This window comes from Scylla paramamosain, chromosome 10 (genome assembly GCF_035594125.1).
Source record: "Scylla paramamosain isolate STU-SP2022 chromosome 10, ASM3559412v1, whole genome shotgun sequence".
NCBI lineage: Eukaryota > Metazoa > Arthropoda > Malacostraca > Decapoda > Portunidae > Scylla > Scylla paramamosain.
The window spans coordinates 29,786,932-29,801,543 of NC_087160.1; the positions used below are offsets into that span (position 1 = coordinate 29,786,932).

The following is a 14,612-nucleotide window of genomic DNA, read 5'->3' on the forward strand; positions in this document are numbered from 1 at the left end:
CTTAGAGTTGCTCTAGGAGCTGCCCAGTCAAGCAGAAAATGTTAATTCCTTGGAACTTGAATTCATATTTTACTTACTAAGCAGAAATAATTTTCATTGTTTTTACTATTACTATCATTATTTGTTCGTTATAATCGTGCTCTGTGTTGAAAAGATTCATAGCAGAAATAAGTTGATTTAATCCTACAACGAGGCGACAAAGCATTCATACTCGTATGTGCGAGTCCCCCCAGTTCTGTCGTGACATCACCAATACTTTTCTACTGGCATGCTGAGCCGCTTATTCACATTTATTTGATAGTCACTCGAATAATACCACTTAAGAGGCAAAATCTATCTGATGAACCTAAGCATGAAATAAATGAGCGTTACCTAGCATGAGGAGGATGCCTAAATAGAAATAATCATTATTCATGAAAACAATGCCAGATCTCGGACGTTTACAAGTACTACATGCGTGCCAGCTAAATGCTATTGACTACCTGTGGTAGCTTATCGCTACTTCTTCTTGCACGCGTCATCTTAAGTGATGGAGTATTTTAATAGCTGTATTTTCTCTTGCCTCTTCATCTCTGCATGAAAATAAAGGAATATATATATATATATATATATATATATATATATATATATATATATATATATATATATATATATATATATATATATATATATATATATATATATATTACCGTTCAGGTATTAAAATTAGATATTGCAGATTATTAAAAAAAGTTCAGTGCCTCTCTTCATAATATGAGAAAAATCGACGAAAAAAAAAAAAAGACGAAAAATGGGTGTACCTGACAAAAGAAACTCGTGAAACCTGCCTTTTATTCCCTGAGCGTGAGATGCCATGCCTGGGTAACATATCTTTAACCTGTTTCAAAGATCAATGCTGAGAACTGTAAGGGAAGAAATTAGGTGCTAACAGCGTTTTAGTTCTTCCAGTCAGCCCCTCTAACCACAGATACATTTTGTTCAATATTCATGAATACCTAGTTTCTAAGTACGAAAATATATAACACGATCTACAAGTGCATTTGAGTGGAGTCATCTCACGATTACTTTTCTCCTTCCAGGAAGATCTAAGAGCCGGTCGCCTATATCCTGTGAGTCTTACTTCCTTAGCTTTTAAGCACCGTCCACTACCATGCCTGGCCACGTCAAGAAGACCACCGGGCCAGACCCCGACCCCACCGAGTTCCTCTACGTCTCCCTGGAACAGAAGCGCATCGACCAGACCAAGCCTTATGATCCCAAGAAGTCCTGCTGGGTCCCTGATGAGAAGGAGGGCTTCGTCGAGGGTGAGATTCAGGGCACCAAGGGAGACCTGGTGACTGTCATGGCTAAGGGCGATACCAAAACCCTGAAGAAGGATCTCGTGCAGCAGGTCAACCCACCCAAGTTCGAAAAATGCGAGGACATGTCCAACCTGACCTATCTGAACGATGCCTCCGTCCTATACAACCTGAAGTCTCGCTACATCACCAGGTTGATCTACACCTACTCTGGTCTGTTCTGTGTTGTTATCAACCCCTACAAGCGCTACCCTATCTACACCAACCGTGTGGTCAAGATCTACCAGGGCAAGAGGCGTAATGAGGTGCCTCCTCATCTGTTCGCCATCTCTGACGGCGCCTACAACAACATGTTGCAAGGTATGGTATTGTTAATCACAACACCCATAGTTATTCCTTCCATCATTATCATTACATTGAACATTTCTGTTTAAAACATAAAATATTTGCTGAACGTAACTAATCACAATTCTCTCTTTCGTGTCAACAGGAGGCCAGAATCAGTCCATGTTGATCACGTAAGTAACTAAGATTATCATTCTCTACTTTCATGTGGTAAACGATTATTTTATTTTATTCATTTTTATTTATTTATTTTTCATATATTTATTTATTTTATTTTATTTTTTTTTTTTGGGGGGGGAGGGGATGAACAAAATTATAATCCTATGATCGTTTATTTTGATAGTCCATGAAACATAAGATTTCCATTGCTTATCCAGCGGTGAGTCTGGCGCCGGCAAGACCGAGAACACCAAGAAGGTACTCTCCTACTTCGCCAACGTCGGTGCTACCACCAAGAAGAAGGATGAAGCTAAGAAGCCTGTAAATATCAACCATCTGACAATCTGATATTTCTTTTCAATTTGTCATTGTTATATATAACTTTCCTTTCTCAATTTCGTTGATATCAAAACTGAGCTTCTTTATCGCAGAACCTGGAGGACCAGATCGTGCAGACCAACCCCATCCTGGAGGCCTTCGGTAACGCCAAGACCGTCCGTAACGACAACTCCTCCCGCTTCGTGAGTAACTTATTTCATATGATGCCTACAAATCCCAATCAGATCATATGTTTTGGGAATGTCTCTTGTAAAATTATTTACATACCGGAAAATCTTGTTGCATTATTTGCTTTTTGCACAGGGTAAGTTCATCCGCATCCACTTCGGTTCTTCTGGCAAGTTGTCTGGTGGAGACATTGAAGTCTATCTGCTGGAGAAGGCTCGTGTCATCTCCCAGCAGCCTCTTGAGCGATCCTACCATATCTTCTACGAGATGATGTCCGACCAGATCAGCAATATGAAAAGTGAGCGGTTGCCAGTGTTCCTTAGAGCGTAATAATGACACTCGTAGCATTATACTCGGTCTCTGCTTTTCATCATCTAATATTCATATTTTAATTTCCAGACCTGTGCGCGCTGAGTAACGATATCTATGATTACCACTACGTGTCTCAGGGTAAGGTTACCGTGCCTTCCATTGACGACAAGGAGGACATGCAGTTCTGTGAGGTGAGGTTCTTGATTTCGTGCAAATTAGATATAGTACTTGTATCCCAATCTGAGATAAATTTCAATAACATTCCTTCTTTGCTGATATAATTTCACTTATCCTTAAACCTTTGTCTCATAATTACAGGAAGCCTTCGACATCCTCGGTTTCAGCCAACAGGACAAGGAGAATGTGTACAAACTCACTGCAGCCGTCATGCACTTTGGCGAAATGAAGTTTAAGCAGAGGGGTCGCGAGGAGCAGGCCGAGCCTGATGGCCAAGAGGCTGGTGAAAAGGTCGCCCAAATGATGTTGCTCGACGCTGCGGATTTGTACAAGAACATCACCAAGCCCAAGATCAAGGTCGGCGCTGAGTTTGTAGCCAAGGGCATGAACGTTGACCAGTGCTACTACTCAGTGGGCGCCATGGCCAAAGCTATCTACGACCGTGTGTTCCGCTGGTTGGTGACCAAGTGTAACGAAACTCTCGAGACTGGCCTCAAGCGCGTCTACTTCATTGGTGTGCTTGACATTGCTGGCTTCGAGATCTTTGAGGTAAAATATCAACACTTAATTTTATTTACATTATTTTTGGCAAAAAAGTAAATAAATGCATGCATTAAATCTTAAAGGGCAACTTGTAATACGCTTCAAGTATTTCATAACCAGACGGTCTTCAGCTCCTCGAATTTGCAGACTCTTTAATGACAACTTTCTCCAAACAGTTCAACGGCTTCGAGCAGATCTGCATCAACTTCTGTAATGAGAAGCTGCAGCAGTTCTTCAACCACCACATGTTCGTGCTGGAACAGGAAGAATACAAGAGGGAAGGAATCAACTGGGTGTTCGTGGACTTCGGTATGGATCTGCAGGCCTGCATTGATCTCTTCGAAAAGGTACGTGTATGCCTCATTTGTACATCTCGAATGTGATGATTGTATTCATTTTGATAGGTAGCATGGATGTAGATTGTCCATATCCCTCAACTTTCCCCATATCCAACAGAAAATGGGTCTGCTGTCCATCCTGGAAGAAGAGTCTATGTTCCCCAAGGCCACTGACAAGTCCTTCCTCGAGAAACTGAACTCCAACCATCTTGGCAAGACTGCTGTCTTCATCAAGCCCAAGCCAGTGAAGGGCGGCCCGGAGTCCCACTTCGCCATCGTTCACTATGCTGGTACGGTGAATTACAACCTGGCTGGCTGGCTAGAGAAGAACAAGGATCCCCTCAACGATACTCTTGTCGACCAGATCAAGAAGTCCGAAAATGAACTTGCTGTGATCATCTTCGCTGAGCATCCTGGACAATCTGGAACCGATGACAAGAAGGGTAGGAAGACACACTTCTTTCGTTGAGGACTACGACTGAGATATCAATGAAGCATGAGATACAGAATGTTTAAGAGATGCAGTATACTAAGTCAGTTAAAATTATATATATACTACACAAGACTAGGTAATGCCTAAGCAAAAATTTCAAACTTTGGAATTTCTGAGAAATTAGTATGGTAAATGCTTTCATGTCAGACGCCCGTTATCGCAGTATGGCCTTGTTCCGTAAACCGCGAGGCAGACAGTCATAGCTAACCAGAATATGTATTTTGTATCAGGTGGTCGTGGTCAGAAGTCCGGTGCCTTCAAGACTGTCTCCTCTGGCTACAGGGTAAGTGTTTTTCTTTTCCTCGGATATGATGTTTACTCTCTCATGAAATTTTAACAAATCAAAGTTACCAGCAACTGCAATTGTCTGTCCATTTAATTTCCACGTCAAATCTTAGGATCTGTATTAAACTCTCTTATAATTATCCTCTTTCTCCTCCCTCAACAGGAGCAGCTTAACAACCTGATGAGGACCCTGAACGCCACTCATCCTCACTTCATCCGTTGTATTGTGCCCAACGAGACCAAGTCCCCAGGTGAATCAACGAACAGTTTGTTCCTTATACTGAAAAAAAAAAAAAAATATATATATATATATATATATATATATATATATATATATATATATATATATATATATATATATATATATATATATATATATATATATATATATATATATATATATATATATATATATATATATATATATATATATATATATATATATATAAACAAAGTTTTCCTGAACTTTGTTATTTTCCGAAAACAACACTAAAGACCTGTCCTATTTTATTTCAGGTGTCATTGACGCGGCTTTGGTTATGCATCAACTGACCTGCAACGGTGTGCTTGAAGGTATCCGTATCTGCCGCAAGGGCTTCCCCAACAGGATTCCCTACAAGGACTTCAGGCACCGGTGAGTACTAACAAAGGTGGTCCACATCATTATCAAATTCATAAACACTAAAGTTAGATATGTTGAGAAAATATCAATATTGGTTAAGACAACGATTATTTTTTCTTCTTCTTTTCTGCTATACAGGCATCCTACATCGCATCCACACCATGTAGTGTTTCTTTTAACTTATAATATATCTCGTTTTCTCTTTCAGCACTGTTTATATATGTATATTCAAAGGATTTATCCTATATAAGGACCACTTCTTTCTTTCCTAATTCCCAACTTCATCCTTCTCTGCACTTGTTCCGTAGCAAAACAATCGTGATTTTCAGTTAAGACCAAATCTCAGCATCACCAGGACACACTTATCGGATCTGACAATACAGGAATTGTCATGAGATTTTTTGATATGTCGCTTCATCAAAAAATCTTCTTTTATTTTACATTATTCCCATTTTCATCCCGATCTATGATGATTGTCCTTCAGTGATATATCCTCACTCTTATTAACTTTCTAGTCCATACTATGAATTCACCTCAAGCTTCAAAAATCATTCTTCAGTCCTAAGGTTTAAGGTTTTACTGGTATATAATTTTCCTCATGGTGTCCTCTGCAACTTTCACTGTCCCATCCTTCACAATCCATACTCTCCCTGCAGCTACAAGATCCTTGCCCCCAAGGAGATGGATAAGGCCGAGAGCGACACGGAGTGCGCCACTGTCTGTCTTACGAAGGCGGGATTGAGCGAGGAACTCTTCCGCACTGGCAAAACGAAGGTGTTTAGGGCGATTATTCCCAGTCCTGTCGTCCATTCCCACCCTATGGTTATCTAAAAGAATAACGATTACTTATTATTTGAGATGCAACATTATTCTCAGGATTCATCTCTACCCCGGTCCGGTTCTTCCGTAACTCATCAAAGCATTTATTCAACTAAAAAAAAAATGAAAGTACATAACGCTAGTGCCGAAATTATCACTGCTGTAAGTAACTTGTATCAGTAATACAACAGAGAAGAATACTGGTGTAAATGTTAATAGAAAATATTGTCTCAGGCGATGACAGTCTGATTGTTTATGGGTAGAGTACAGAGTCCTGAAAGAACATGTGCCCTCCCCTTCCCCTCACCTTCCCATCCCTCTCACTTGTTACAATAACTTGTTGCCTTGGATTCTCAGAGCTCCTGCATCGTGTCTCCTTCAAGATTTTTTTTCTTTACATTGAATATCCCTCTGTAGTGTCTCGAGTCGATGTTCTATCTTGACATAATTTGCATCCCGAAGTGAAAGACAAGATAAAGAAGGAAAAAGACAATACGTGACAGGTGTATATAAAGTGATGGTCGTGGTGATGGTGGTGGTGGTGGTGGTGGTGGTGGTGGTGGAAACTGTATTACAAATGGAAGAAAAATTACACACCAGATAAAACACAAGAGACTAAATCAAGAGACATTACAGAAGGAAACCATTCGATGTGGTCCCATTTCCCTTTCCCCTCACAAAATGGTGAAAAGGTTTATCTCACGTCCCAGCATCCCCTTTCCCCTAACATACTCGCCCTCCACACCGTTGTTCTCACATTCCTCACCACCCTACATTCCAGCCTCAGCAACCAGCGCCTCTTTCCTCCATGCCATGCCTCTATGCTCACCCTCCCAGCACTGCCTTGTCCTTTATTAGGTCGCCGGCGGAGAGCACACCAAGGACCAGTGTTATCCATTTCGTATATTTTTTTCATTTCTACTTATCCACGCTTCATCCCAAAGCCCCCTCACTCCTCTTCAGTATTATGCTACATCCCCTGCAGGTCCCTCCCTAAGATATCTCTCACCCTATCCAAACAATGCAAAATCTCACTGCCCTCCGCTTTCCCGAGCTTGTTCCCTTGAGCTTTCTGGTTTTCTTAAGTGATAAGGACTTCCACCCTATCCTCCCACCCACTCCCCATAGCTGTTCAGCTTTTTAATATATATCAGGTCTTGAAAAAAAAAAATCCCTCTATTTCTATTCCCCATCCCCTACACTTTTCTGACAGCTACTTGGTGTCACTTACTGTTTATTACCGGTTTGTTGTGGGTGTCGTCTCCCTTCACTCTTATATGGAACACATGTATATAGTAATACATTGAAATCACCACCGCAAAAGCCGGTTGGCATCCCTCCTTTTACCTATTTCTGAGTGTCGGCCAAAGAGAAGTGACAAACTCAACTCTTCGGCGAACCATTTTTTTCTCTCCCCCAACTAATTTAGCTTGGAGTGTTTCTTTCTCTGAGTGACAAGAGTGACTGCCCTGTTTCTCATCCACCACCCTATACAGAATATAATTATGGCACTATCCTTTGCATGAAATTTACTTGTTTGTTTCCTCTTTTCCCTGAATGTAACTTACAGGTATATCATACGGAATCACACTATGTGTGTGTGTATGTGTGTGTGTGTGTGTGTGTGTGTGTGTGTGTGTGTGTGTCTTTGTCCAACAAAAACACTTACTCAACGTCCAACTGTCATAAAATTATCCAATAGAAGGCTAAGGATGAGGTGGAACCCAGCCACGTCTTACTCAGTTCAAACGAAAATAATCATCACAACGCTCCACATTCTTTTAGAGGATCTCTCACAAGAACTCTGCCACAAAGTGATCGCAGCAACTATTATAGCGCCACATTAGATTCGTCATTTGTGACACTGCTCATTAAGACACTCAACACACATTATAATTAAAACACGTGCTATAGACTCCTGTACAACAGTATTCAACGTCTCTTTTCCTTTTATCAAGGTGTTCTTCCGTGCTGGTGCCCTGGGTACTCTGGAGGAGATCCGAGACGACACTTTGGCCAAGCTAGTGACCTTCTTGCAGGCATGGGTTCGAGGATATGTGTCTCGTAAGCATTACCAAAAGCTTCAGGAGCAGCGAGTTGCACTCATCGTGGTGCAGCGCAACCTGAGAAAGTTCCTCAAGATGCGCACCTGGAAGTGGTTCAACCTCTGGCAGAGGGTCAAGCCCCTCCTCAATGTCACCCGTATCGAGGACGAGATTAAAGCCCTGGAGGAGAAGGCTGCCAAGGCCCTGGAGGAACTGGAAAAGGAGACCAAGCTCCGCAAGCAGCTGGAAGCCGACAAAGCCGCACTGCAGGAGGAAAAGAATAATCTTCTGACGACTCTGGAGTCAACCAAAGGCAACGTGTCTGACTTCCTTGACAAGCAAGCCAAGCTGCAAAGCCAGAAGGCTGATCTGGAAGCTCAAGTCAATGTGAGTATTGTTTTCCTAGTATTGACAGGAATGTAGTCACGAATATGAACATTAACTCACATATATCGTACCTTTTTAATTGTTTTAACGTTATATAGATTAAAAAATAAGGACAACATTTTTCATGAACGCATAGGGCTAAGGCAACTGGCCTCTTATATATTCTTTGTCTATGTTTCAGGAGCTCAGCAGTCGCCTGCAAGCCGAGGAGGATGCCCGCAACAACCTCTTCCAAGGAAAGAAGAAGACTGAGCAAGAAATTAATAATCTCAAGAAGGACGTTGAAGACATGGAGCTGGTTATCCAGAGGGCTGATTCAGAGCGCGCCACAAAAGATCATCAGATCCACAACTTGAACGAGGAAATTGCCCACCAGGAGGAGCTTATCAACAAACTCATGAAGGAAAAGAAGCACCTGCAGGAGTGTAACCAAAAGACAGCCGAGGACCTCCAGAATGTTGAGGACAAGTGCAACCACCTTAATAAAGTGAAGGGTAAGCTGGAGCAGACCCTGGACGAGTTGGAAGACTCTCTGGAGCGCGAGAAGAAGATGCGCTTCGAAATTGAAAAGAACAAGAGGAAGGGTGAGGGAGACTTGAGACTGACTCAAGAAGCCGTTGCTGACTTGGAAAGGAACCACAAGGAGCTCGAGCAGAGCATTCAGCGAAAGGACAAAGAGATTAGCAGCATTGCTGGCAAGCTAGAGGAGGAGCAGATCCTTGTTTCTAGAACTCAGAAGCAGGTTAAGGAACTCCAGGCCCGTATTGAGGAACTGGAGCAGGAGGTCGAACATGAGCGTCAGTCCCGAGCAAAGGCTGAAAAATCTAAGGCTAATCTCAGCCGCGAGCTGGGAGAATTGAGTGACCGCCTGGAGGAAGCTGGAGGAGCCACTGCTGCCCAGATCGAGCTGAACAAGAAGCGCGAGGCTGAGCTGGCGAAGCTCCGCCGCGACCTCGAGGAGACCAACATCCAACAAGAGGCTGCTCTCGCTAATCTGCGCAAGAAGCACAACGATGCCATCACTGAGATGTCTGATCAGATCGACCACCTGAACAAGATGAAGGCCAGGTAATTTATGCAGCCTTCAGTGTAGAACTTAATTATTTTGACATATAAACATAAAGTTGCTTAAATGTAAGCTTTATGAATACAGCAGCACTTTTTATGTTTGGATTTCAGAGCTGAGAAGGACAAGGAGGCCATGAAGCGCGAGGCTGATGACGCTAAGGCTGCCATGGACGCTCTCACTCGTGACAAGGTGAGCAAATAGTGCATGTCATTCCTTTGAATCCTTTCCTTCCGCATTCCACCTATAGCTTCTGACATTTTATTTAACTTTTTTTTTTTCAGGCCAATGCTGAAAAGACTGTGAAGCAGCAGCAGCATGTCATCAATGAATACCAGAACAAGATGGACGAGGCCAACAGGACCCTCAACGATATGGATGCTGCCAAGAAGAAGTTGGGAGCCGAGAACACCGACCTCCTGCGCCAGGTGGAGGAAGCTGAAAGCCAAATGAACCAACTTTCCAAGATCAAGTTATCTCTTACCAACCAGCTTGAGGACCAGAGGAAACTCGCTGATGACGAAAGCAGGGTAAGTTAAGAACTGAAAAGGAAAGAACAATTATACAGGTAATATAATGATAACAGTTATATTCCAATTCGTATATTTCACTTTTTTTTTTCACATCCTGTAGGAACGTGCCACTCTCCTGGGCAAATACCGCAACCTGGAACACGACATTGATGGTCTCAGAGAACAGCTGGAAGAGGAAAGCGAGGCCAAGGCTGATGCTCAGCGTCAGCTCGCTAAGGCTTCTGCTGACGCTCAAATGTGGCGTTCCAAGTACGAGACTGAAGGCATCGCTCGTGTGGAGGAGCTGGAGGGCATCCGCATGAAACTTGCCGCCCGTCTGGAAGAGGCTGAGGAACAGATCGAGCAGCTTAATGTGAAGAACCTTAACCTCGAGAAGACCAAGCAACGTATTGCCACTGAGCTTGAAGACATGCAGATCGAGGTAGAGCGTGCCCAAGCTCTAGTGAATGCTGCTGAGAAGAAGCAGAAGAACTTCGACAGAATAATCTCAGAATGGAAGATGAAGGTCGATGATCTGGCTGCCGAACTTGATGCCTCACAGAAGGAATGCCGCAACTATGCCAGCGAACACTTCCGCATCAAGGCTGCTTATGAGGAGAACCTGGAGCAGCTGGATGCTGTTCGCCGAGAGAATAAGAATCTCTCCGATGAGATTAAGGACCTTATGGACCAGATTGGTGAGGGTGGTCGAACCCTGCACGAAGTCCAGAAACAAGCCAAGCGTCTTGAAACTGAAAAGGAGGAGTTGCAGGCTGCCCTGGAGGAGGCTGAGGCAGCCCTAGAGCAGGAGGAGAACAAGGTTCTCCGTGCCCAGCTGGAGCTCAGCCAGGTCAGGCAGGAGATCGATCGCCGCATCCAGGAGAAGGAAGAGGAGTTCGAGAACACTCGGTGAGTAGAAGTTTGTCAAATTTTATTTAAGTATTTTGTACAATCTCAAATTTCATACTCGATATATACACACACAGTGAAAATAACTAACTTGAGATCAGTTTATTCGCAAATCTGTTACCAAAATTTTAGAAAGTAATAAATAGAAAAATAAAACTTAAAAAATTGAAAGCCATATTATGTAGTTTTTTGACATCTTTTTCATGTGATTTCAGCAAGTGCCACCAGAGAGCTATTGACTCCATGCAAGCTTCCCTGGAGGCCGAGGCCAAGGCTAAGGCTGAGGCCCTTCGCCTGAAGAAGAAACTGGAGTCTGACATCAACGAACTGGAGATCGCTCTTGACCATTCTAACAAGGCCAACGCTGACCTGCAGAAACAGATCAAGAAGCAGATTGGTGACATCAAGGATCTTCAGATCCGTGTCGAGGAAGAGCAGCGCATTGCATCTGAATATCGTGATCAGTTTGGTATTGCTGAACGCCGCGCAAATGCTCTTAATGCTGAGCTTGAAGAATCTCGCACTCTCCTGGAACAATCAGACCGCGGCCGTCGCCAAGCTGAATCTGACCTTGCTGAGGCCAACGAAACTGTGGCTGACCTTAATGCCCAGAATAACTCCCTTGGTGCAGCCAAGAGGAAGGTGGAAGGCGAATTGCAGACGTTGCATGTAAGTAGCTATGTTAGATAATGTATCTTAATCAGTATCTGTTTCAGGTAACAAACTTTAAAATAAAGATTTTCTATTCTTGATATATATTACTTTTTATTACAGGCTGACCTGGAGGAGATGCTGAACGAAGCCAAGAACTCCGAGGAGAAAGCCAAGAAAGCCATGGTGGATGCCGCCCGTCTGGCCGATGAACTGCGCGCTGAACAAGAACACGCCCAGAACCAGGAGAAGATGCGCAAGGCCCTGGAAGTTTCAGTGAAGGAGCTCCAGATCCGCTTGGAGGAGGTTGAGACCAACGCCATCAAGAACATGAAGAAGGCCGTTGCCAAGCTAGAGAGCCGCACCCGCGAACTCGAGACTCAACTGGACGATGAGTCCCGCCGCCACTCTGACGCCCAGAAGAACCTGAGGAAGTGTGAGAGGCGCATCAAGGAGCTCACCTTCCAGGCCGACGAGGACAAGAAGAACCACGAGAGGATGCAGGACCTTGTCGATGCCCTCCAACAGAAGGTCAAGACTTACAAGAGGCAGATCGAGGAGGCTGAGGAGATCGCTGCCCTCAACCTGGCTAAGTTCCGCAAGGCCCAGCAAGAACTCGAGGAAGCCGAAGCTCGCGCATAATCGAAAGTCGAGATGCAGCAACGCCGATACTTGAAAACTCTGAAGAACAGTACAAAAATTCCTGCAGTTGCCGTCTGAATTTACACCATAATACCAAAAGAGTTATTTTTTTTCTTTATATTTCTATAATCCTAAGTTCACCATACTCTTACATCGTAGCACAGATCGCATGGATCGCACTTACCCTTTGATGACATATCATGATATCATGTTCGTAGGAACTGGCGGCGAAAATTACGACCAAAATATCCTTTTTTTTTTATTATTTCACTGTTTTCTATAGATCTATCTCATACCCATCAAAGATCATGATACCAATAATTAGGGTATTAGAAATGCGAAGTTATTAATAAACAAAATCTTCTAAGACTTATTATTTTTATTCATCCGAACCTATACCATCACCATTGCAAGTTGGAGAGAATAGAATATATTCACAGTATTACCTTTGCAAAAATGTGTACACTGTGTAGTTCTTCTCTACCCTTCACAAGTATGAATATATCAACGTTGAGTTACATCAGCAACTTTAGATGAACAATGAACATTGTTGTATTGATTCAAATATTTCTTAGATTGCCAGTGCTTAGATTGGCAAATTAGGGATTTTTAAAAGAAATGGAAACAGATATAAAACACCAAAGTCCAAACGTCTTGACCATGCCTGAGGAAAAATAAGGTGAAGTAAGTAAGGTAAGGTAAAATAAGGTCCATTGAAATTATATTCCATGTTGAAACTAAAATGCGAATGATGTTAAGTCTGCAGTAACATGGAAATGCAAAATATTGCAGCTGCAAATGACTTCAAGGCAAATAATCTGAGCTCATGCAGGCACTAAAAGAGGTTTCCGTAGACCTCGATGGGCAAGTCAAACTGGAGTTTTTGAAGCATGCCTGTCATTTTTTTCAGTAGTATAGACTTAGACACTCCAGGACTGAATAACTGTAGAATGTTTACTGCGAGATGAAGGACTTTTCCGTTTTCATAAATCCTACATCCCGAGTAGATATCTCTTTGTCAACTAACATTTTTTACATCATTAATTATGGGCATGCTCGTAGATGATCAGTATTTAGCACACTGTGTTGAGTGTGGTGTCACATTTTTTGGTGTTTGCGCGTCTCTTTTGTCAAAATTTATCATGTTTACTGTGAAGCGTGGTTACGTTGTTGTTGTGATGGGACGTAAGCTACTAAGAAGTGGTACATTCTTATCTTTGGCTGACGACTGCAAAATTGCGGTTGATGGTTTCATTGATTACTTCTTTTGTTTTTGTGCGGGAATAATTTACTGATCTCCATATCCATCAGGTTTATAGTTCATTTTATACCAAGTGAAATCATAGTTTCTGACACTTTGAAGACTGTGGTCTAGGTAAAACTAAAGTCTTCACCCAGCAGCGGCACTGATTGCCTTTCCAGCATTATGATTACAAAGCGTGCTGTTATTTTGGACTATGCTTTATACCTAATTTTCAGGAAAAGTATCACATCTATGAAGATACTCTTCATCATATATATGAGGCTGATACTGCTTCTTTTAAGTCTCTCATCCCCTCGATACTTCGTTAGGAAGGGTTAGCATCTGTAATTAACTCCTTCATGTACTCCACGTGACTCAGGATGACTCAGGAAGCAAGTTATGGGTTTGTCTTATCTGGTCTTGCACTCCTCTCCTTACCCTTCTCCTACTCCTCCCCCTCCTCATGTTGTTCCCGTTCTTCCTCCTTGTCTTGTCCTTCGACTTCTTCCACAATGGTGTTTGTGGCCTCAGCAACCTCCTTCACATCCTCCACTGTCAAGTCACCATATCCAGGCAGGGCTTAGACAGCAATAACAACAGTAAAAGAATTTATAAAAGAAAAAAAGAGAATTCCAGGAGTCATTAAAGATAGTGAGAAGAAGGGAAATGTAATACGTTAGCGTTTTAAAACAAAGGAGATGACAGTGAATTCCCTGGGAAGACAAAATTAGGAGTGAAAGGGAGGGAAAAGAACACCAAGCTCCGAACCAAGAGGGAACTTTGGAGTTATCAATATGAATGTAAATACGAGCCGCATGTTTAGAAATGTTATCAAGAAATTGAGAGCGAAAGACGTGGGGAGGAGTGTCGACTTGGAGAGTCAGGAAGACTCTCCAAGTCTGTCCAAATAGACAGAAGACAGGGAGACAAGCTAGACAGAGCTATCAGACCAGAAAGGGTCAAGATGGGCAAGCCGCCTGTCACAGTACCAGTAAGTAAAGTCTGACAGTTGTAATGCGACCCTCGGTAAAATGTGAATGTTATATCCTGATAGAGAGGGGATTGGATGGATATAGGATGTGTTTTCTTATTGATATATAGTTGCGAAGTCCGTGCAGAATGCATTTTATCACTGAGTTAATTGCGTGAAATAATTTCGAATCGAATATGTAATGTGAAATATTTTCTAAATATATAATGAAATTTATTTGAAGAGAGAGATTAATCCTTTTTTTTTTAGATTTATTCACTTATTATCT

General features: G+C 42.5%; 1 protein-coding gene across 2 annotated transcripts in view; it reads left to right on the plus strand.

Annotated features, from left to right (window-relative positions):
• LOC135104501 (myosin heavy chain, muscle-like) overlaps nucleotides 1–12,479 on the plus strand; it is a 30,393-nt gene extending 17,914 nt beyond the window's left edge. For both annotated transcript variants that reach the window (XM_064012063.1, XM_064012062.1), the window contains 20 exons: nucleotides 1,080–1,658; nucleotides 1,789–1,816; nucleotides 2,021–2,123; nucleotides 2,234–2,323; nucleotides 2,445–2,607; nucleotides 2,709–2,812; nucleotides 2,940–3,347; nucleotides 3,518–3,688; nucleotides 3,798–4,122; nucleotides 4,403–4,455; nucleotides 4,621–4,708; nucleotides 4,974–5,091; nucleotides 5,736–5,853; nucleotides 7,857–8,330; nucleotides 8,512–9,398; nucleotides 9,510–9,588; nucleotides 9,681–9,926; nucleotides 10,030–10,817; nucleotides 11,033–11,486; nucleotides 11,592–12,479. In XM_064012063.1, the coding sequence (XP_063868133.1) occupies nucleotides 1,151–1,658; nucleotides 1,789–1,816; nucleotides 2,021–2,123; nucleotides 2,234–2,323; nucleotides 2,445–2,607; nucleotides 2,709–2,812; nucleotides 2,940–3,347; nucleotides 3,518–3,688; nucleotides 3,798–4,122; nucleotides 4,403–4,455; nucleotides 4,621–4,708; nucleotides 4,974–5,091; nucleotides 5,736–5,853; nucleotides 7,857–8,330; nucleotides 8,512–9,398; nucleotides 9,510–9,588; nucleotides 9,681–9,926; nucleotides 10,030–10,817; nucleotides 11,033–11,486; nucleotides 11,592–12,110 (5,724 nt within the window). In that variant the 5' untranslated portion in view covers nucleotides 1,080–1,150 and the 3' untranslated portion in view covers nucleotides 12,111–12,479. The remainder of the gene's footprint in view (nucleotides 1–1,079; nucleotides 1,659–1,788; nucleotides 1,817–2,020; nucleotides 2,124–2,233; nucleotides 2,324–2,444; nucleotides 2,608–2,708; nucleotides 2,813–2,939; nucleotides 3,348–3,517; nucleotides 3,689–3,797; nucleotides 4,123–4,402; nucleotides 4,456–4,620; nucleotides 4,709–4,973; nucleotides 5,092–5,735; nucleotides 5,854–7,856; nucleotides 8,331–8,511; nucleotides 9,399–9,509; nucleotides 9,589–9,680; nucleotides 9,927–10,029; nucleotides 10,818–11,032; nucleotides 11,487–11,591) is intronic.
• Nucleotides 12,480–14,612: the final 2,133 nt, after the last annotated feature.